Genomic DNA, 22,571 nt, shown 5'->3' with positions numbered 1-22,571 from the left:
CAGCCAAAAGCCCTGCCCGAGGGACCCGTGGGCAACATCTCCCAAAAAGCCTTTGTGCAGCAGCTGGAGTCAGGGACCATCCCAGGAAACCCACCTCCACCTCGACATAGTCGTGGAGCTTCTTGCAGGTGGCCGCAAAGGTCTCCGATGTCCCGAATTCGAAGTACCACAGCTTGTTCTTCATCCTGGGGCACAGAGACGCATCAGCATCCTGCTCAGGCACGGTGCCCCACCCCAGCCACCCCCAGCCCAGCCGGTGTCAGGATGGGCTGCCAGAGCCTTTCTGGAGCCATTGCGATGGGGACATGAGCCATTGTGGGGATGGACCGCTGGTGTCACGGCCCCACAGAGCTGTGCTGTGGGACAGTGGGTGGCTCAGGTGGACCTGGCTCTGACACCCTGCGGAGGGGAAGGATGCAGGTGCTGGGTGGTCCCTCAGCATGGGACGGGGTGCCTTCACTGGCTCTCAGCAGAGCTGAGTGTGGGATGTCGTCTCTCGATGGAGCTGCTGGAGATGGGGTACCCCATGGAGGAGATGTCCCCCACCTCAGTACCCTGCCTCACACCCTCCCGGCACCCTACCAGGCAGCCGCTGACCACTGCTCATCCCCTGTATCAATCGCTGTGCCAGGCACCAAGGTGGAGCTGTAAGCTGAGGGGAGCTGAATTTCAGAGCAGAGCCAGGTGCTTTGGTCCCTTCGGCGTTTTTCTAGCAGGTATTTCTGAACACGGGGATGGGGGTTGCAAGCCACGGCTCCTGCTGCCATCACATTTCCATGCACCCCAAGCACAGTGGGAGCGAGCTGCAACCTGCTGCCTGCCCTGCCCTCACTGCCTGGCCTGCTCCTGCCGGTCCTGGAATTTGGTGCTAATTATAAAGCATGAATGAATGTAATTGGGTGCACAGCCAAGTTTGAGCAGGCTGCCACGCTGCACGGGGCCCGAAGAGCACCCTGGACCCCCACCATGCCTGGCTCCTGCCCCCAGCGATGCCTGGCACGTCTCCTGCCTGTCTCCTAAGGCTGGCCAAACATTGCACCACATCCTCAGGGCTACTGCCAGTACCATGGGGACAGGGATGAGAGGAGCCTGGTGGGAGGGGAGCAGGCTCTGGTACGTCCCCTCAAGCGCAGTGCATGGCAGCGGCAGGGCATCCCCCCCGCACACAGCTTTTGGAGGGACCATGGGCAGCCCTTACCTGCTGTTGAATTTCTCAGGGTGCTTTTCTCGCATGACGTGGAAGCGGTGGGCGATGGAGGCGTCCTGTGGGGAAAGCAAGTGCAGAGATGTCCGTGGCACAGCAGGGAAATAGAAACTCCCTTCTGTGCCCCACCAGCACATGGCAGGATAAGGGAGCTCAGCTCTTCGCCCTTGCTGCCAGCCCCCATGGCACAGGGGCACAGCACAGGGGCCATGCCAAAGCAATGGAGGCACCCTCAGCCAGGCTGCTCACAAAGCGTTGAATGGGCTTGTTAAGCGAAATATAATTAGTGCACTTGGCCTCCTTCCCTTATCACAGGGGCTCTGCATGGAGGTGATGCTGAGGGAGGGAGGAAGGGCTGCTGGCAGGGCAGAGGGGCTCTGGGGACACCCCAGGACCCTGCACCCTGACAGCTCCCCTGGCAGGGTGGCAGCTCTCCTGAAACTCATCCCAACCTCTCCCATGCGGAGTGGGGGGCATTTAAGCCCAACTTGGAAGCTGTCACCAAATGCCACCTGCAGTGACATCGCCTGGCCTTAGCAGAAGCTGATGTGAAACTAGAAGCATCCCGCAGTGCTGCCGGGTGGGTGACCCCCGCCATGGTGGTACCGCTCAGGCACCCATGGCCCAGGACAAAAATGCTGCAAGCCCCTGGGAAAAAAAGCGCTTTCCACTTCACTGTTCCCCCAAAGCCCTGCTGCTCCTGGGATCAACCCCCAGGGCTGCGGAAAGCCCCCGTGGCACAGGGTTGCCATCCTCCCAGGGCTCCCTAACCCTCCCTGGGTTAGGAAAACATGGGGGAACGCAGGTCCAAGCACCAAAGCAGGGCTTTGCCAATGGATGCCATCTCGGCAAAAGCTTCAGGTGGGGCGTCCAGCAGATCTCAACCCATCCCCAAGACCCCAAACTTCCCTGAACCTCATTTAAGCTCCTCATACACTTGCTCTTGCAACATTCCCGGCTGGGAAGGGAGAGATTCCATACCTGTTTATGCATTTAAGTGCTGCCATTACAAATGAGAATAAAACCAGAAAAACAACGTAAGGAGGCAGAGGGAGGATGGGAACCTGAGCACGGAAGAGCAGGGAGGGAGAGTCCCCAGCTTGGGAGACTCAAGCTTAAATGTAGAGGTTCACCAAAGACTTAGAAAGGCTTTTATGGTCTCTGAGGAACGTCACCAGGAATCAGCCCCTGCTCCTGCGAATTAACTCAGGGCTGGCTTGGAAGAGGGCTAAGGATGAGTCTAGGAGGAGACAGGGAGGGAAGTGTGGGGGTCTGGCATCCCTCGAGTGCACCCGCCAGGCTGGATCGCTCCAGCGACTTGACGGCAGCAGAGGAATCCCCTGATCCAGGTGGATTTGAGGCTGCGGCTGCGCTGGGGACCCAGGTGACAGCTTCCCTGCTCTGCTGGCCTCCAGAGCTCTTCCCTCTGCTTTACTGTGGCCAGGCAGCTCCAGTGGGCATGGCACAGTCTGGGCACCAATTACTAGCCCTGTGCCATGCTGTTCTCTCCAGCTAAAACATGTGTGTGCTGTGCTCTGGGCTGCCCTCAGGACCCATCCCTGCCCTGTGGTACTCACAACCCCGATGGAGAAGTAGTTGTTGATGATGGTGGATGGGACAGGGTCTCCGTTGGCACCTCTGTCGCTGGGAATGACATCTATCTGCCAGCGGTCCAGCATCACCTCCGTGCTGTGCTCGATGTCCTTCAGGACCTTCATCAGGTTGCCTCCTTCATAGCCTGTAAGGGAAAGAAGGTGGTCATCATCGGAGAATGAAGGAGGACAAAGGGGAGCATGGCCATGTCATGTGGGGCTGGAGGTAGTCAGGTGCCGAGCACCCAGGGCAGCCTGGGGCTGCTGCTACAGCACCAGCAAGATGCCCAGCTCATCCTTGCAACAGTGGCAGAGATTTCAGCTAACGGCTCTCCCAGATGAAAAAGGTTGTTGGGCTGATCTGGGTTTAGAAAGCAGCAGCTGCTTTTTTTGGAAGGGGTCAGAGGCACCATCAGGAGGCACCAGGGCTGAGATGCAGCCCCAAGCCTTGTCCCAAGAGCCCGGGAGCCCTCCCTCCCCGAGGACAGCACCCACCCAGCCGCACCGGACAGTCCCCGCAGGGTGGCCGGTCCCCAGGCGATGCTCGCCCGGCCTCACCTCCTCCCCAGCGCAGGCATCGGGCCAGGTCATTGCCCGTTCCCAGGGGCAGGATGGCCACCGGCGGGTGCTTCACCAAGTTCGCCTTGTCTGCAATTCAAGAGGAAAGAGAGATTTGGGGCTGAAAGGGCTCATTCCCTGCTCCTCTCCATGTCCCTCCTCGGCCGGCACTCCAGGTTGGGGAGCCCAGGGGTGATGTTGTTGGCCCCGCTCTCACCAGGGGAATATTGGGAACCCATGGCAGATCACCGAGGACATGGGTGGATGGTGCTCTGAGGGAGCATGGCCAGTCCTTGCTCACCTATGCAGTCCAGGATCCAGCCCACCGTGCCGTCTCCGCCGCAGGCCAGGACACGGAAATCCGGAGCGTCCCGAAAGAAACTCAGCCTGGAGAAAGCCAGGAGAGACAAGGGGTGACATGGGGGAGCAGGGGCCGGCGGGAGGGGGCAGAGGATCAGCCGCAGCATCTCCGTACCCCGGTGCGGGCCCGCCACGGTCCAGGTTGTACACTTGGCGTGGGTTGAGCAGGTAGTGAAATTTCCGAAGGACCCTGGGAAAAGAGGCACATGAGGGACACCGCGGAGGTGAGTTCCCATCTGGGAGAGGTGCTGGGGCAGCCCAAGGAACCAGCAGCCCCTGACCCCAGCGGGAATGCTCTCCCCGGGCAGGATCCCACCTACCGCTCCCCTTGCCTTCCTCCACTCTTGGGGTTCACAAGCACCAGGAGGGGGTGTGTCCCAGGCCGGGGGCTGATCTGGAGGGCAGAAAGCGTGGCTGCGAATGCCCAGCCACTGCGGGGCTCGGCACGCACCCACGGCAGAGCTCGCCAGCAGCCTGGCATGGGAACCTACCTGCAGTCCTTGCCCATCCACTGTGGTGGAGTTGAACTTGAAGCCCTGGTTGTCCTCGGGGCTGGTGCTGGCAGGGGAGTCGCTCTCAGATCTCCGGCAGTGGGACTGCCTGTCCTTTGGGGAACAGAGGCGCGGATGCGCACGCTGCCTCAAGAAGGCAGTGCTGGCAGCCGGGGAGGCAGGTTGGCCGCAGCAATGCCCTGCTGGGTCCCTGCCACCCGGCAGCAAGGAGGGGGGCACTTACCAGGACAACGGGGCAGATGTAGGAAGGCAGCAGGATGTGATCCCGCAGCAGGCCCCCATCGCACTCCGGCTTCACATGGGAGGCACATTTGTTGTGGAGCTGGAGGCGGGGGAGGAAGGCACGTTGGGTAGGGGACACCCAGCCATCTCCTATTCATGAGCGTCTCCTCCCCAGGGGCTGGCCGTGTGGGGTGTGCTGCGGGGTGCACTCCGGGCCCCCCATGCCCATGTACTCACGGTGACTTGGCACCAGACGCAGTGCAGGCCAGTGATGCCCTGGTAGCATTTGATGCTCTTGTGGCATCTGTCGCACTTGACAGGGGAATTGCCCTCGATCCAGGTGTGTTGCATCACCTGCAAGGCACAGCGGGGCACTGCAGGTGCAGCACCCAACCCACGGGCATCTCCTCGCCACTAAGGGCTGTCACCATGATTTTGGAGGGTGGCCTGTTGTGCAGGGATGCTGACTGATCCAAACCAGCCCCTTGCATGGCTGCCTTCCCTCCCTGATGCTCCATGCAGCACATTGAGGACATCCGTCCCCCACCCAGAGCCACAACAAACTTCGGGGCTGGGGGTCCTGCGGGTCCCCAGGGGCCCTGCCAGGCCATGGATGCTGGGAATGCCCGTGAGCTGCTGCCCAGGACCCGAGGGGCAAATCTCAGGGGGAAAAAGCCATGGGGGACTAGGGCAGGAGACCGAGGAGCCAGCTGCTGCTGGTGGTGCTGCCTCCGGGAGGGCTCCATGGGAGACGCGCCAGCTCAGAAACATGCTGGCTGCCTACTCACACTCGTGTTTCTCTTGGACTTCACATAGGTGCTGATGCAGGAGGCGATATCTTTGGATACACACCTCTCGTGGACAGTGTACTTGCAGACTGGCGGAAGAGAAGAAGGTGGTAAGCATCATCCCCGGGCACTGCCCCTCCTGCTCACCCTGCAGCACCCACAGGGCTCAGCACTGATGGAGGCCAGTCCCCCCTCCCCGGGGCACTGGGATGGGGCGGGAGCCACCAGCGTTGGGGCATGGGGGGGGGCAGGGACTCACAGGAGCAGCAGAGGCCCTGCTTGCGGACCCCCAGCAGCATGGTGCGGCAGAAGTTGCAGTAGGCGGGTTTCTTGAAGTGCTTCAGCCTCCAGGCATGCTGCCCATCATCCTTCACGTTCTGCAGGGCAGGAGAGCAGAGGGCAAGGGGAGTTACTCCCCCACCGGGCGTCCCAGCCCACCACTTTTATCAGCTTTTCGTCTGGTAAAAGCGTGTCTGTGGGAGTCTGCAGGACCACATGCTCCCCCTGCTGCCCTTCTCCCCGATGTTCCTCATGCATCGCTACTGCCACATCCCCCGGCTCCCCGGGCATGTCCAGCTCCTGGCACCAAGCTCTGGCTCCCCAGGGCCCCTCGGCATAGTCCGGCTGCAGGAATGCTCTGCCAGTGGCCGACAGAAAGAAGGTGACTCCACATCTGGGGCCAGACCACTGCTACCACAGGGTGACCAAAGGAAGCCTCTTACATCTGGGTCCAGGCACAAGCGTTTTACAGGAGCCACTTAAAATTCCGTTTTCTTGAATCTTCCTGCCAGAAAACCTGCGCCCCCACCTCGTTGTGGGAAGCAAACACCAGGAACGGGCACTGGGGAGCAAAAACCTGGATTTTCCCTGCAAACTATTACCTGATGTCCAAGGATTCACCTCGATGAAACGAAGGCCAAAAGGATGAAAAAACAACACAGGGAAATAAGGGGGGTCCCAAACCACCCCACCTCTGCTCTTTGAAGCTCACCCCAGGAGAGGAGCTGGCATTTTAGGTGCTCATCCTATTTTTTGATTAAATTCATCAAAATTTAATCAAAAAGCGGAGCGTGCTACGACAGCAAGTAGCGAGCCCAGCCTGCTCAGGCACGGCAGCTGGCAACGCCCACAGCTCAAAACTGAGCTTAGGAAGATTTGGGGGGCAAAGGCTGGTCAGCAGAGGCAGGGCAGGGGTGTCTGCAGGGGCTGGGGAGCCGGGGCCGGTGTGGGGCTGTGCGGTGCCGGACGGGTGCATGGCGTGTTGCCGGGGGTAGGGTGCCCTCCGGTGGTTCCTGCGTGCCCTCCATCATCACCCTCCTCTCACGGGCTTTCCTCCAGGAGCAGGCAGGGTGGCTGGATGCAGCCGAAGCAGGTCCCAGTGCAGGCACTCACCGTCTCCATCCCCAGGAGGACCAGCAAGGGGATGGTGGTCATGCCGCCCCGGATCCACTCCTCCAGTGTCACGGTCCCATCATGGTCGTAGTCGATCTCCTCCATCATTGCCTTCAAGATCTGGAGGAGGGAGGAGACGCGGTGACATGGCGATGCCACCTGCGAACCCTGGCTGCCAGCTCCGGCCGAGAGCCCCCGCGGCCTCCCCAGCCCCGGCACTCACGGGCCTCAGCTCGGTGGAGTCCCACTCCAGGTACTCAGCCACGTGCACCATCTGGTTGATGATCCGATCCAGCTCCTGGGCACAGGAAGACGACAGTGCCCAGGGCTTAGGGATGACTTTGGGCACGAGCGGCGTGTCCAGCCTCAAGCCCCCAAACCGGGGACATATGAGGTCTACATCCCGATACGCCCGAGGCTGCCCCAGGCCCCCGCCCGCACAGGGTGCCAGCGACCCCCTGACTTCTTGGTGGGTGCTGGCTGCTGCTTTCTCCTCTGAAAATCTGCCAGAAAATCTGCAGTGGGTTTTCCCGTGGAAAAAACTGCTCTGATAAAACAGATTTTTATTTGCAACAGGTTTCAAGGGAGATACCCAAAGGACAAAGAGAAAACATCCCAGGAAGGGGCAGTTGTGCACAATTTTTACGTTTCTGAAACACCGTGACCTGATGTAGAGCTACAATTATTGGTGGGTGGATTTTCTAGAGGTGGTGCTGGATGCTGCAGAGCTGGTGCACATCCCCCAGCCCCACAGTCTGGCCCCACAGCAAATGCTGCTGCCTTCCTCCTCCCTTCCCATGTCCCTGTTCAGCTCGGAGCGCCTCACCGGGGGAGTGGGCACCCCAATAGGGCCCTGTTTGTCTCCAGCCCCCAGAGTGGCCCCAGCTTTCTGTCCCAAGGGAAGACTTACCGAGCTGTCCAGGAGGCCATTTCCATCAGTGTCGTAGAGGCGAAACATAACTGGAGGGAGAAGAGAAGCTGGCTGCCGGTTAGAGCCCCAGGGCTGCGGGATGGGAGCAGTGTCGCTCCGGCTCAGCCCGGGTGAGATGTGGCCTGAGTCCGTATTGGGCTGCAGGGTATTGGAGGGAAGCCGCGGCCCCTCCGGCTGCCCCTCTGCCGGGCACAGGTGCCGACAGGCAGGAGCAGGGTGATGCTGAATGGGGTCCTTTTCTAGCAATAACCCACCCAGGAGCTGAAGCTGGGTTTCCCAAGTGGTTTTAATGTTTCAGCATTAAAAAGTGAGCAGGAGTGCCCAGCCCCACACGCCTACTCAAGCAGATCCCCCAGGCGATGCCTCCCACCACTGGTCCCCACTCCACACGGTGCGACCGGCAGCCCATGACCCCAGGATCCCACTTACACTCCAGCTTGTCCTCTGCCCGTCCCCTCTCCAGCAGGGACAGGTAGCAGACGATGTCCTTCAGGTGGACCACCTGGGGCAGGGGGGTGGGGGGCGGCGGCAGGGCGGCTTTCAAGGAGCTGTGGCTCTTCCGCAGGCTGAAGGGTAACCTCTTCTCCACACTCCTTGTGCCTGTGGGCAGGGAGGGAGGGATGAAGGCCATGCACAGGGGAACAAGGAGACGTCCCCAGCTGGCAAATGGGGCTGACAGCACACGAACTCCAGGGCAGGGACCCATTCAGCGTGCGGTGGGCAAGGCGTGGAGGACGCGGGGCTGGGTGCCATCACAGGAGCAGGGCTGAACACTGCCAGTCGGTCCCTGGGGCGCAGACCCCCGCACCTCCGGCACTGCGGGCATGGGCGGGATGAGCGGTGGGAGCCCACGGGGACATGCCCTGCTGGGGACAAGCACCCAGCCAGAAGGAGCGAGAAGCTCGGCTGGCCGCGGGGCAGCTCACCAGGGTGCCGGGACAGCCCACGCTCGCGGTTGCCTGCACCGGCGGCAGCCTTCGGCAGATGGCTGCTCCTGGCAGAGGGGCCCTTCCCAGCACTCCGCTCGTTGGTGGCTGGCAGGAGCTTGGCTGGAGGCAGCCATGAGTCACTGCTCCAATCCCCCCTTGCTAGGAGCTGCTGCCAGGTAATTAAGACATTGACCAGCGGGGGCTCTGTGGGACGGGCTCTGTGGGACGGGCTCTGTGGGACGGGCTCTGTGGGACGGGCTCTGTGGCTTAAGTTTGCAAAGCAAAGGCGTCAAGATGCCAGGAACCCACCGAGTTTGGAAGGTCACCACCACTGCACTGGGGACCTGACCAGCTGCACCGCTGGGGCAAGCTCTGCAGCTTGGGAAACCAAGGAGGGCTTGTCATTGCCCGTGTCCCCCATGGAGCCCCAGCCAAGCTCACCTGGCGACTGAGGGCTTAGCAGGGACCCGGAGGAGATCTTCGAAGAGCCCGAGGAGTTGTGAGCAGAAGGGGTGCCAGTGGTGGACTTCTGGGAGGATGACCTGGACCAGCTGGGGGAGGCGTTGGGGATTGATGCTGGGGTGAGGGACGCTGGCTGTGGCTCAGCCACGTTGCTGTGGCAGCTCTTGGGCTCAGGAGTACGTCGTCCCAGGGCACTTAGGAGTGTTTTCCCATTGATCCCTGAAAAGCAAACATATGCCTGTGGGCAGTGTGACACCAGAGTGCCTGTGCCTGGCAAACCTCTTCCTCCAGGAGCCCCGCCTGGGTGCCGGTCGCTCACCCTGGGTCCTCTTTGCTAGCCCAAAAGCAGGCTGGCATCTCGGACCCAGGGCTCTCTGAGGGGCACTGCAGGCAGCCCCTCACCCTCCTGTCTGGCCCAGTGGCTCCCAGTAGCACTCCCGTCCCATGGTGCCACGGTGCTTGGGACCAGGTGGGGAGGATGTGGTCCCCTGCCACCATGTCCCGATGCAGCAGCCAAGCATCCAGGGAGGGTTCTCCTTTTTCTTTTGCAGTTTATAGTCCTTTCACCAGATGTCTCCACACGCTGCAAATCCACCCGGGCAGGGGCCAGGGGAGGCAGAAGCTGGGTGCCTGGCACACGTCCCCTGCTCCGGGCGCAGCCACATGCTCAGTGGCTGCCCACGCCAGTACCTGTGACACGGGTGCAGGCCACCTCGGTCTGGATGGAGATGCCAACATCAAGAGACTTGGGCTCTGAACACTCAGAGGAAAGGGAGAAATCAGTGCAATGGTGCCCTCTGGGTCGCCACCCCAGGGAAAGCCCTCTCCTCCCCAGAGCAGCACAGGGTCCCTGGGAGCCTGTCCGTCGGATGGGACAGAGCTGCGCTCCAATACCATGCACTGCGGGTGCCACTCCGCAACCTTCATCCCCGTGGGGCAGCGTGGGAGCGAGCCCAACATGCCACGGTGCCACGGCGTGCCCGGCTGGGTGGCAGGGGCAGGGCTGGCTCACCAAGGGTGTTGAGCTGTGAGACGCTGGGGCTCTGGCGCTGGGTCTCAGGGGAGGCTTGGCATATCTTACGCTTGAAGGAGGTGAAGAGGTGTTGGCAAAGCTCTTCGGGCACATCTGCCTCCAGGTAGGTCTTCATGAAGAGGCGAAAGCCCTCATAGTCAATGGGCTGGGGAGGGGACAGAGGAAGATGATGGAGGTGCCCTGGGCACACCATGGGGGTGCAGAGCTGCCGGCTGGGGGGTCCCGTACCCTGGGTCTCCCTCACCGGGCGCATCAGCTGCAGAGCCCTGCCCAAAACCACCAGATCCCCAAATCCCGATGGCGGCATATAACCTAAAGGGACCCAGAGACAGCAGGGCCAGAAATCCCCAGTGCTGGCTGGCTGCCAGGGGCCAGCACAACTGAGCCAGGCCAGTGGCGTTGGGAGCCGGGGTAGGAGCTGGGGGAGTGACAGGCAAGGGCAGAGCTGTGGTAGGACAGCACTTGCAGGCGGTGGGGCAGCAGCCAGCTCACCTGCCCCAGGGGTCTGTAGCCAGCAGACCCTTGCAGATGGTGGGCAGCTCGGTGGAGGGGCAAGAAGCTCTGATGGAGCTGGGTGCTCAGCTCCTGGGAAATGATTGAGGAACTAAATACAGACCTTCTGGCACAGCCAAAGGAGGCTGGGGGTGTTGGAGGCAGAGGGGTGTAACGAGCTGTGCTCTGAAAGCCTCCCACCCCCCCAGGGCAGGGCACAGAACAGCAGGACCCGGCAGCCCACCCCCAGCCCCTGGGGACTATCATCCTCCTGAGGTCTCCTTGCCTCCTCCTTCCCTGCTGGGCATCCCCATCGCATTGGGACATTGCCTTCCTGATGGCTTTTACGGCCCCAGCTGGAGTGAGGGTCCTGTGGCGCCCTTGAATAGCGGGGTAGTTTTGCTGCCCCTCCTTGCCACGTTCAGCCCACTGATTTTTCATGTTTCGCCTCGTTTCTAGTGATTATGGCCCCCGTGACAGGCTCTGTCCTGCTGGCATGCTAATAGGTCTCTCTGAAAGCACCGCTTGGAAAAAATAACCCCAGCCTTCCCCAGGCGAGAGCAAGAAGGCACAGGGCCTTCCCCTGCCGCCACGCTGGCAACAGCAAAATCATTTGCTTTTGGAGTAAGAGAGAGTAAATCCCTCCCGGCTTCTGCCTGGCAAGGAGATGCCCCAAAACGCCCTCAGCCAGGCAGCCTGCAGCCAGCATAGGATGGCAGTGCGGCTGCGGGGTCCCAGCAGCATCGGTGGGATGGGGTGGGATGGCCGCGAAGCAAGCGCAGGATGGCCGGGGGGGGATGTGGCTGGGGAAGATGCTCCCCATCTGTGGGAGCATCTTTCCCATGCCTGTGAGCACACCCATGGGGAGCAGCAGGGGAGCAGACAGACAGGGCTGCCTTCTCCCGGCTGCTTTTAGCTGCGGGAGCTGGGCTGGGGGAGCTGGTGGGGGGCCGGGAGCTGCCAGCAGCATGGGGAGAGGCTGGAGAGGACAGGGCCATACCTGTTCAGGGTTGTACCTCGAGAGGACGCCATCACCATGGAATTCTTCCAGGACATCCTTGAGCTTCTTGGTGGAGTCTGGGGAGACAAAGGCATGGCACTGATCACGGTGCCGGCAAGCCCCCTTCGCCGTTAAACCACCATTCAGGATGGCAGAGACAAGTTTATCTGCTGGATATGCAATTTCTGGTCCTTTCCATGCCTGGGAAGGGGCGAACCATGTCCTGCTTTCCCCCCCAACTTTGGAGTGCAGGGTATGTATGTAAAGCTTGCCAGCAGAGATGGGTCCTCTTCCTCCTACCTATATGAAAAAAAACGCAGACCCAAAGTGAAGCTGTGGCAAGGAAAGCCTGGACCACTCCCCGGCCCTGGCTGCTCTGGGGGCGATGCTGAGCACAAAGCCTGGCCGTCCCTGCTCCGGCCCCTCCGCACAGGCTTTGGGTGGCTGACCCTGCGCTGAGAGCTGGTGCCTGCTGGCAGCCCGAGCTGTCCCCAGAGCCCGCCCTGGGCTGCCCATCGGTATCTCCAGGAGGTGCCAGGAGGGAGAAATAGAATGGCATTGCTCCGTGCAGACTTCCATACAGATAGTAAATGGCCCATGACTTTCCCTGGCTGGGTGCCCTCAGGGCTGGAGTGTCTGGAGGGACATTGGTCCTTCCAAAATTGAAAAATAAGGGGAAAACAGAAAAAAAGATCAAGGACAGGGAACGTTAAGCCCCAGCCTTCAGACACATATATCTGGGCATGTCCACTTAAAAGGCTCTCGAACACGCCAGCCCTGTTAATTACTGTGAAATCCTCTCTCTGAGTGGGGGTTGTGCTGGCTCCTGCTGCCCCCAGCCCTCCGCTGGGGATGGAGCTCGGTGCTGGACCATGACTGTCCAGGATGCCTGGGGCAGGTCTGGGGGTTGCAGAAGCACAACCAGGGGCCAGCATGCGCTTGAGGAGGGGGCTCTTGGCCCCAGGGCTGGGGAGGACCTGGGGAGGACCCCTGAGCCCTGCTCCCCAGCCCGGTGCCGGGCCACCCTCCTGGGGAAGAGGCAGCTGCCCATGCTGCAGCCTCACTTGCCAAACTTTGATTAACGAAACTAAGATGCCGTATGTGTTCTGAGCTCAGCATTACAGACGGTGTTTTATGGTCCGTGATTCAAGAAAACAGAGCCCGTTCTCTGGAGAGGCAGGATGAGATGCAGACAGTGATGCTGCACACACACCTCTGTCCGCAGCTCTGCCTGCCCCTGCCTGGGCTGTCTGGCAGGCAGGCAGGGGGCTGGGGGCAGCTTGCACTGTGCTGTTTGGATTGGGAGATTGTGCCTCCCCATGCTGTCGGCCCTGACCCTGTTCACCTCACCCCTACAATGCGCAGCAGCCCCAAGGACAGCCCCGGGGTGCTCATGAGGTCCCCTTTGCCTCCCACTCCTCTCCTGTGCAGCTGCAGGAGCCTGCTCACCCCGTGGCCATGCTGCCCCTGCAAAGCAATGCCCCTGAGATTTTACACCCCTTCTCCCTTTGTCCCGCGGTCCTGGCTGGGCTTTCCTGCCCGTCCTGCCCTGCTCTCAGCACCTCCCCAGGCTGCATCACCTCTCCATTGCCTGCCGCAAGGAGCACACCCGCACACTGGCTCTCTGGTAGGCAGGACCTCAAGGACCTGGTTTTGGACCCCTGGGCTTTGCCCAGGCTCCCTCCCGAGCTGCTTGCAGCCCCAGGACCCCACAGCACCACCACCAATGTCCTCTCCTCAACAGGAGCTGAAGGAGAGGGTTGCTTTGCAAAAGCACTAAGTAAAATTACTGCAGAGGGTTGGCAACCTGAGGCGAGCCGCGGAGCGGCTCAGCGTGTTTAGGAAAAGCCAGTCTGCTTTCCTCGGTGGCATTTCGCTTTGCAAACGAACGTGGGAGCCGGCCGCCTTCGGAGGGACTGAGCCGTGCTCACGTGTGCGTCGCCCAAAGCAGCGGGGGCTTGTGCTAAGCTAAATCCTCCCGGGCGTGCAGGCATGGAGACTCCTCTGCCGTGCCCCACTAGCCAGTGCTGCGGGTCAGGGACCTTCCCAGCCTCCCCACCCAAAATTTAAGAAGTCATCTAGTTCTCCAGAAGGACACCAAGGACGTGCAGGACACCAGTCCAGAACAGATCAACAGGACTTTTAAAACCCCTCCCCCTGTCCCACGGCGGGATGTGCAGGGGGCGCAGAGTACTCACAGTCCGTGTACTGCTGGAGCTGGGCAAACTCTGTGGGGCTGAGCGAGATCCATCCACCATCGCTCATCTTTGGGTGGCAGGGCCCGCTTGGGGGGGCCACGAGCTGCTGCGCTCCCTGTGCCGGGCTCGGTGCTGCAGGTCCTGGCTCAGTCACATCAGCACCACAACGGGTACGGGGGGCTCTCAGCCGGCTGGCATCATCCTGCTGAGCCCATGGGCAGCAAACCCCGGAGCCAGGAGCAGTCGGTCAGCACCTTCCTCCCTAGAGGGGGGATAGAAAGAGAGGAGGAGGTCAGCAGTGCCCTGCCCGTGGCAGGCAGAGGCTGGATCCTGCCTGCACAGGGTGCCCTGCCATAGCTCCCTCTGAGGCAGAGTCGCCTGTGGCAGTGCTGGTCACTGGGGCTGGAACAGGGGGTGCGTGAGCTTGGAAATGGGGTGCAAGGGTGCTTTCCCAGCTGGGGAGGGCTCCCTGCCACAGATGCGGGGAACCCCTGCTCCAGGTACCCTGTGAGAATGGAGAGGGAGTGCATCAGCCACAGCGGGGAGCTGGCAGAAAGGGGGGTAAGTGCAAGGAGGAACACAGAGCACCTTGCCACGTGACTGTCCCCAGGGCTTGGCGTCCCGGGGGAGCCCCTCTGCCATGGAGCCGGCGTGCTGCCACCCACAACGGCCGCAGCTCTTGGATGCCGGAGGATGTGGCTCGACAGAGGCAAGGCAAACGCCGCGGGCAGGGAAAGGAGTTTGTCGCCTTATTTACCCCCAACATTTTCCAGAGGAACCCAGCATGATAGGAGCAGGAGGAAGGACACAATTAATTAGAGAAGACACAGTGCCCAGAAGCAGGGGATCTGAACAAGTGGAAACTCCCAGCTCGCACCTTCACATCCAAAGCTGGTGGTGACCTTTAGCTGGCTCCGCCACTGATAATTATTGTACGTGAAAATCTACATTCAAAATTGGGTGAGAAGGAACCTGCCTGGGCTGGAAAAACCTGTGCCGTAGAGGAAATGTCAGAAGGCCTCCAACCAAGCGGCCCTCTCCAGCCCATGCATTTGCAGGCTTCAAAATTGACTGGCTTCTTCACTTAACCGAATCTCCTTGCTAAATGTCGGCTCCTGGTTTCCACCAGCCTGAGCTGACGGACCAGAGAAAGCAGAGCATGGATGAACTGGGAAAGGTCACACAACTTAGGGCAATGCTCAGGAAGCATCCGCACCCCCTGCGGCTAGCTGGGCTGCCCATGGCGCCTTTTCATTTGCAGGAAAAGGCATTTGATTAAGGTGAAAGAGTCATTTTGGGGAGCTGCCGGGTCCCACGTGCCACACCACCCCCAACAGGTGTCCCCAGGGACGGTTGCACACAGGGTACAGCAGGGGCAGGCACTTAACCCCTCATCCTCAGGATTTCCCCCTGCAACCAGTCTCTGTCACCCCAGCCACATAGGGCAGCCCCAGTGTTGACAAGGACATGTGACCACCTTCACAGGGCTTTTGGGATGCAATCAGGGGAGCATTGCTGCTCAGTCCCCAGCAAAACCAATTTTCTTTACTAATATTATTTTGGCTTTAACTCCAGCTGCTGCAAGTACGCCAGAGTGAGACATGGCCCAAGGGCAAAGCCCCGCATTAGTGGAGGAGGGAGTGCTGCAAACCCCTCCTCGGAGCTACGGGGAGGACAGTGACCCCTGAGCCAGCAGCACAGGGCTGAGCACCCAACCAGCTGGCTGCCAAGGGGTTTTCCAGCTGCAGGGAGTGACTGCACATCTGGAGAGAAGCCCACCAAACTCCAGACACACATTTACTGGAGTTAAACAACATGGCTGTGCTTAGTCCTGCTCAGACCTTTCCTCGTGAGAGCAGCTGGGAGCTGCAGCTCGGAGCACACCCTGCTTCACTTGTCAGGAAGCTGCTCCAGTGCGAGGCTGGCTGTGCAGAGCTGGCTGGTAGCCTCACAGCAAATTTTGCTGGGTATGAAGCCATGCCCTGCCAGGGATGCTGCTGCCTGAGGATGCTCTTTGAGAGCTGCGTAGATGCTGCTGCCCAGGAAAGCTCCTGCCCCCTCTCCCCCGCAGCTCTCCCTTCCCTCTGCTAGCAGGAGACAGCCCCAGGGGGCACAGCCGCTGGGGTCTTCTCTTTGGCAGTCCTGTCCCAGGGCCTGGGGCTTCTTGGCTGCAGCGCAATGTGGCTCCAAGGCTGCCAGGAGCACAGCAGAGGCTGAGCTGGCAGGGGCTTTGGGACCCCCTGAGATGCTTCTGCTGCTCCAGCCCAGGGCGGCGGGGGGACGGCTGCCCCAGGGCTGGGGGTGATGATGCCATGTGCCCGCTCTGCCCTTGGGACACTCATGTGGGGACAACACACAAATGTCACCTCCCCACCCTCGCCGGGGCCTGGCCAGCCCCATGGCTACTTGCCTGCGGCCGTCCCAGCTCATCCCGGTGGCTTTTTGTCCCCATGCCACCAACTGGAGACAGGCTAGACACAATGGTTTTAGGGCTAGAAAAAATACTACCCGTCTTCCCACACTGGCCATCGGTTTTCTGGGGATCTTCATCTTGGGGAAGGGACAAGCAGGAATCTGGTGTTTGCACCTTTCCAGGATGAATGGTTTGTCCCGAGGTATCTCTGAGGCTGGTCCAGAAGAATTCAGTCTGTAAGAAACCCTCCAGGCAGGCTTTCTGTTTCCTGGCAAATGAGCTGTTTGGTTTGACCAGAACCTATTTTTTATCCTACATTTATACAATGAGAGGCTGGGAGAGCAGAGCTAGCTCAGCCTGCAGAAGAAAAGGTGAAGGGGGGGACCTGGCTGGCTCCAGCTGCCCAAAGGAGTTAGGATGCACCAAGCCCTCCCACAACGGACGGCAGCAAAGATATTCCTTGCTTCTTTTGACTGGGCAGCATGAAGCAATAGAAGGAAAGCAAAGTGGAGCTAATGGGCTATCCCAAGGGGCTTTCCCCCAGCAATTGCTGGAATAACAAATGCCACTTCTGGCACGTCAGCCTTGGATTTCAGGAAGGGCAGGAAAAAGCCTCCTTAGGAATCCAGCTGCTGCTCGTTTGGCCACCCTCTGAATTGTCAGCGGCAAATTATGTTCTATTAAATCAAATTTGCCTCTCTCTAAAAATAGCTCCCCTACTAGTGTTACAAATAACACTGGATTACCCTGCCTGAAAGCACTTACCGGGACGCGGACCCTCTCCCTTCTCGCTCCGTGCCCACCAGCCGCGTGCGTGGGCTTTGCCGTTTTGCCAGCACCGGCGGTGCGGCGTGACTCAGGACGGCTGAAGTGGCTGGGGGAGGATGGAGAGGGGGGAGCTGGGAGGGCTCCAAGCACCTTCCAAACTCTCCTGAGGGATCAGCTAGTGCCGGAGCCCTCAGGAAGCCCCCGCATGGAGCATCCTGTCAGCCCCGGGGCTGGGTGAGGGAGCTGAGGGCTGGGCGAGGGGTGATGAAGGAGGTGCCGCAGGAAGCATCACCGGGTGCAGGCACAGGCGCAGCTTGGTGGGAGCCAGGGCCCAGCCATGTAGGGCCTGAAACACTCATGTCAACACAGGAGATGTGAGGCTGAAGCTGGCAATGGGCCTGTCCCTGCTGGGGACCAGGGCCCGGGCAGGCAGTGGCAGGGCCAAGCCATGGGCAGCGGGCATGTCTCGGTATCCACGAGAAAGGGCTGCCCACGGGCAGCCCCAGTGTCCTGGGCTGGGGGGCTCCTGGGAGCAGCAACGGGAGGGCAGAGGAGCTGTTTTTCCAACCAGCCACCCCTGCCCATGAGCCTGCCAGCCATCCCATGGCCATCCAGCACTGCCAAGGACAGAGGACACAGCTCCTGGGCTGCTCCCCTGGCACGCACACAGTGCCATGGGGCTTGCTGTGGGTTTGGGAGGGCTTGTTCCACCAGCACCCACCTGCCCTCTCCCGGACCAGAGCTAGTGATGGAGACCTAATTCTGCCCAAGCTGAGGCAGAGCAGCCATGGGCAGTGGGACGGCAGCCTCCAGGTGCCGGCAGAAGAGCAGCTGCTCTCGCAGAGCCTCCAGCCTTCCACTGGCTCCGCAGGGCGGTGCAGATGGGGCTGCAAGCACATGCCCTGCCTGCAGGAGATTTCTGCTTCAGATGACCTTTGGGAAGGAAAAACGTTGGCTTCTCAAGCTTCAGGAGATGGTTTGAGGAGGGAAAGCTCCTGCTGTGCATATGCACGCTTGCACGTGCAGAGACTGTAGCTCTCCAACAGCAGCGGGGTATGGCACAGCCCGAAGCCAGGCTCTTCCCTGCATCCCTGGCTGGGCCTGCTGAAAGCCATACTCACTCACATCTTCTCCCACGGCAGAAGCACAGTGGGTCCCTGCAGGAATGGCATTTTCCAGCCCGCCCGCCCCATCTTTTGGAAAGATCAGCCTATTTTTGTGTTGGGCTTGGGAGAGGCCCCTGAAGCGGTGGGTGGAGTGTAAATCCCTCCTGTCCCACTGCAGCAAACAAACCCCAAGAAAGTCACGCTCAAACTATTTTCTGCAATGACAGGAGAACGCACTTTTCTGCATTTTGCCAGCCCGAGAGGACACTCGGGATCTGCTTTTTCCATTCTCCCTGCCTGTTGCTCTCTACACATTCCCCTGGCCCTTTGCCTACCCACCCACCCACGCAGAGCCAGGCATGCTGTTTGGGTACCTTGCATCAACTTTACTTTGGGTACCGAGTACCCTCGTGGCACTGGAGCAATGAAACGTGCTGGCAGGACGCACCGGAGCACCCAGGCAGGCAGCTGCCCATGAGCCCACAACCGCTGGCCCTGAGCACCTCTCATGGGTGAAGGTGCTCCATCCCACCTGGAGTAGCTGCTTTTCAGTGCGTTGTGCCGGCTGCCCGCTCCCCTGCTGTCGGCAGTGGTCCAGCAAACACAGAAGCAGTTGTTGGTGCACAACCCCAAACCCTGCATGCACACACATCTGCCAGGAGCACCTCGCTGGGCCGCTGCGCCCGCTCCCGGCTGTGGGGCATCCTTCCCTGGCAGCTTTTAAGCAACCAAGCAGTGTTTCACTAAGAGATGCTCCCCCCTCCCCGACCGCTGTGTCAGGGGACCAACAAAGCCGGGGAGAAGAGTCATCTGCTGCCGCCACCGTGACCAGCTCTCGCGTGGCGGGTGCTCTCTCCCACACAGCCGGGCAGTGACACGGGAAGAGGAGGGTGGCCGGGCCAGCCCTCTGGCCCCAGGGTCGGACTGCAGACTACTGATTCCCAACTGGGAGCTGGGAGAGCTTGGCTCAGTCTAGCTGCCTGGGGACAGCGGGGACGCAGCATGGCCCCGCTGGAGCTCACCCCCCCCATCAGCTGCCAGAGCCAGGACAGCTCAGCTCGCACCCTAGGGACACCAACAACTTCCCGACTGTTGCCTTTTTAGAGAATAATTTTGCTGGCTGAGGTCGGAGCAGATGGGATCCAAGCTAGGACGCCTTTTGAACGAGACCCGTCCCCTCGCCACCTCCCCTGCAGGTCCCAGCCAGACCAGAGCTTGTCTTGCAGAAAAGCCCCTTCCCACACCAGGCAGGGAGGCAGTGGCTAGCCCCTGGGATCCTCCCTGGGTCCCGACTCCATCACCTCACACCTACAAATCCAGGGCTTCCTGCAGCCAGCACAGGGAGGCCCCAGGTGTCTCTCCCCATGGGAATCCTGTGGCAGCAAGTCCCATGGGTTAACCGCACCTTGTGTGGGATAATGCTACCTTCCGATAGCTTTGAAATACATGCTTCTCCGCTTTCATCCCCTGAAACAACCTGAGGAACACGCTGCGGACAGCCTCTTTCTGCGGGCCAGGTGTGCTGAACACCTCCTTGGTCCTCCTGCCCTCCAAAGCAAATGGCCCCAGCAATTTTTACTTAACGAGAAAGACACTAACGAGCTTTTCCAGCCTGGCAACACGGGGGAATGGCTGACTTGGGCTGTTTCGCTGCCCACCAAAAGGGTGTGTGGTTTTATAGCAAAGCTGAGAACCAACACACACTGAGACACCAGTGAAGATCGCGTAGCCTCCCCAGGCTGCGTTAAAGGCTCCGTGGCAGCCATCTTCTCCACCCTGGGGGACAAGGGGATGCTGCCCTGTCCTTCCCCACCCTTAGGGCAGCTTCTCCCCGGCCCGGGCACCAGGGGATCCTGGTTGCTGCGCCCCAGCACTGCCCCGCTCGTTGCATACGTCTCCCCGCTCCCCGAACCGCTTCCCACCCGGCCCAAAGGCCTCGGGACGGCGTCGGGACCGGCCCCGAGGGCGTCGCGGGCTCCGAGGACACCGGGCGCGGGGGGGGGCAGCGCCGCCAAGCCGGTCCCGGCCGGGGCAGGAGGTCGCGGCTGGGAGAGCGGCGGTCCCGCGTGGGTCGGGGGCTCTTCCCGGGGCTGGAAAGGGGCGAGCCCACGGCGGGTCCCCGGTCCCCCCCTCCCCTTGCCGCAGCCCCGCGTCCCCCCGCCGCTGTCCCCTTACTTGGAGGCGGCAGCGCGGTGCCATCGGCGGGGCCGGCCAGGTCGTTCCGGCGGCGGCGGCTCCGGGGACTGCCGGTTCCCGGCCTGGCTGGGCAGCCCGGCAGCTCCCCGCTCCCTCGGCGAGGCGGAGCCGGGGTGGGGGGGATGCGAGCGGGCCCGGCCGCGCCGCTCCGCTCCGCCTGTCTCCGCCGGCACCGGCGGGCGGCCGGGAGGCGGAGGGGAAGGAGGAGGAGGGAAGAGCCCGGCGGCCCCGACCGCGCCCCCGCCCCTCCCCGGGCCCGGGGCAGCGCCGGGAAGCGCCGTGGCGGGGAGCAGCCGACCTGCGGGTAGGACCGGGAGCCGCCTTTCCATCACAAAACTCCTTTATTATGAATTCCCACCACCACCCCCAGCGGCAGGACTTTCCCCATCTCCCACCTGCCCCGCCGCTCCCCATCCCTGTCCCCACAGAATCATTTAGGTTGGAAAAGGCCCTTGAGATCATTCCTGTCCCCCTCCCCATCCTCGTCTCCATCCCCATCCTCATTCCCATCCCCATCCCGCTGTCTTCCCTGGGGCTTTTTACCCCCCTGCACTTCGGGGTCTCCTGCTTTTGGGCGGTTTCACCGACAGCAAAGGTTGCTCTTTCCTAAGGAACGGAACAAACTGCCAAAAACAAACAAACAAAAAAATGCCAAAACAGAGAAAAAGCATTTTTATTTTCTTTCCATGACGCGTATGCTTGCCTGCTCGGGGGTGACACTATTTCAGGCATGTCTATTATTTATGTTTCACTATATTTATATTAATTAGAGATGCCATCCATGTACGTAGTTCTCCAACTTCAAAAAAAGCAGGAGAAGGGGACTGACAGCTGAGACTGAACTTTCTCAAGAGAAACAGGCAGAGAGAAGCAGAATACTCAGCTATATCTGCACTCTGTGTGCTGGTCCTGTACGACATTCCTGCTCTACACCTGGGATCTCTCCAGTCCCAGCCCCACTTTCCTTCCCTCCCTCCTGGCAGGGACCCCAGAGAGATGGGTCGGGGCTCCTGGCTGGAATGCTGAGGATGACGGAGTCTCCAGAGACATGCCAGTTTTAGGGGAGATGGCAGCACTCATGTCCTCTGTGCCCAGGCAAGAGGAGCACCCACTGGCCCTTGGTGATGGGCTGTGGTGAAGCATGGAGGAGTCTCACCTTGCAGAGCAGTGGAAAGAGGGCCCTGAGCTCCCCAGCTCCCGTCCATGCCGACATCTTCCTCGGGAGTTGTAACCTGTGTCAACACCTAGGCAAAGTGGGTGACCTCCCCTCTGCCCTGACATGAGCGTCCCAGCCCTGTCCTCATCCCGTCCAATGGCTCTGGGCCACTTCTCCATCCTAGGGAGGCCTCTCCACAGGGAGGCAGCCGTTTGCCAAAAATGTGGGTGAGAGGAGGAGGAGGAGAATGGGGAAGGCTCTTGGCTGTATACCCACTATTGCCTTTGCCCAGGGTACCAGGGCACATCAGCTCTGGGCTGAGCAGGCAGAGACCCGACCAGAGCTGGTGAAACACCTGGTGCTGGCAGACACAAAATCCTTTTCCCAGTAAGAAGCCTTGCACCAGATGAAACCTTGCCCAGCTCAGGGCTGACCCTGGCCCTTGTGGGAGTGATGCACTTGGGACGTGCTGCTACCTCCAGCAATGCTCTCTGGCTGGCAGTGGCCCCCCAGGGCTTTCCAGGTGGCTGGGAGATCCCACAGCTTTTGCCAGGGGCTGGAAATGGCCCTGCATGAGTGGTGCATGAATAGTTTTTTCATGCAGGGAGTCCAGCTCGACCACGAGAAGCCGATGGTCCAGCCGAGATGCTGTACTCCCCTACTCTGCATTGGGTTTGCGAATGCTCTGCCCAGGCTATTGGTGAAACACTCCCAGCACACCCAGATGAGAAAGTTTCATTCTTTCCCCGCATCCAAGTAGGTATTCCTTCCAGGGATTAATTAGTAAATTAAAATGGTAGAATGACAAAATTATTATGATTAAGCACAAGCCTTGGTGACGATGGCTCTCTCTTGCAGGTCTGTGTGCTGTGTCCCAGCACATTCCCCCCTCCCTTGAAGGGCTGCGGGCAGTGGATTCACCCCCTGGATTGATTCTCTTAGTAGGAAAGACACTGGGATCAGGGTTTGGGTGGTTAAGAACTACCTACAGGTGCATTAAACATTGATCCCCAGGCCTGAAAGCTCTGACCATGCAGCCAGCAGTGCTCTCCACCCACAAGAGAAGGAGGGTCCCTTTGCTGGGGTGGCAGCGACCGTGGTCTGGGGGTGCTGGCAGCAGCTGTGAAGCCTCCAAGCGCTGCCTCTGCACGTGCTGGAGGAGGAAAAGCCCAGTCTGGAGAAGTGTGAAGGACAATGTGCCGGCGTGGGGACACTGCCCTGTTTCATAACCCACCCCCTCCAGGGTTTCGTAACTTCTC

General features: G+C 60.5%; 1 protein-coding gene across 2 annotated transcripts in view; it reads right to left on the bottom strand.

Moving 5' to 3' along the window:
• The window catches only part of LOC104010650 (diacylglycerol kinase beta), a 29,153-nt gene extending 8,819 nt beyond the window's left edge, over positions 1-20,334 (bottom strand). The window contains exons 1-22 of one of the 2 annotated variants that reach the window (XM_087740028.1): positions 20,136-20,334; positions 13,674-13,935; positions 11,677-11,775; positions 11,476-11,552; positions 9,963-10,128; positions 8,930-9,169; positions 7,989-8,159; positions 7,539-7,588; positions 6,852-6,926; positions 6,629-6,748; positions 5,496-5,613; positions 5,237-5,325; positions 4,686-4,802; positions 4,450-4,548; positions 4,206-4,319; positions 4,035-4,108; positions 3,830-3,904; positions 3,656-3,741; positions 3,355-3,444; positions 2,782-2,942; positions 1,199-1,263; positions 95-185 (exon numbers count right to left, since the gene is read on the bottom strand). In XM_087740028.1, the coding sequence (XP_087596154.1) occupies positions 95-185; positions 1,199-1,263; positions 2,782-2,942; positions 3,355-3,444; positions 3,656-3,741; positions 3,830-3,904; positions 4,035-4,108; positions 4,206-4,319; positions 4,450-4,548; positions 4,686-4,802; positions 5,237-5,325; positions 5,496-5,613; positions 6,629-6,748; positions 6,852-6,926; positions 7,539-7,588; positions 7,989-8,159; positions 8,930-9,169; positions 9,963-10,128; positions 11,476-11,552; positions 11,677-11,775; positions 13,674-13,740 (2,244 nt within the window). In that variant the 5' untranslated portion in view covers positions 13,741-13,935; positions 20,136-20,334. The remainder of the gene's footprint in view (positions 1-94; positions 186-1,198; positions 1,264-2,781; positions 2,943-3,354; positions 3,445-3,655; positions 3,742-3,829; positions 3,905-4,034; positions 4,109-4,205; positions 4,320-4,449; positions 4,549-4,685; positions 4,803-5,236; positions 5,326-5,495; positions 5,614-6,628; positions 6,749-6,851; positions 6,927-7,538; positions 7,589-7,988; positions 8,160-8,929; positions 9,170-9,962; positions 10,129-11,475; positions 11,553-11,676; positions 11,776-13,673; positions 13,936-20,135) is intronic. The other variant, XM_087740029.1, reaches the window with a different exon arrangement.
• Between the last annotated feature and the right edge of the window lie 2,237 nt (positions 20,335-22,571).

The sequence above is a fragment of the Nipponia nippon genome, unplaced genomic scaffold (genome assembly GCF_047370975.1).
Source record: "Nipponia nippon isolate SJK-2023a ecotype South Korea unplaced genomic scaffold, ASM4737097v1 scaffold_7, whole genome shotgun sequence".
NCBI lineage: Eukaryota > Metazoa > Chordata > Aves > Pelecaniformes > Threskiornithidae > Nipponia > Nipponia nippon.
Note: the sequence above shows the minus strand (reverse complement) of the source record. Positions and strands in the feature narration are given on the sequence as shown.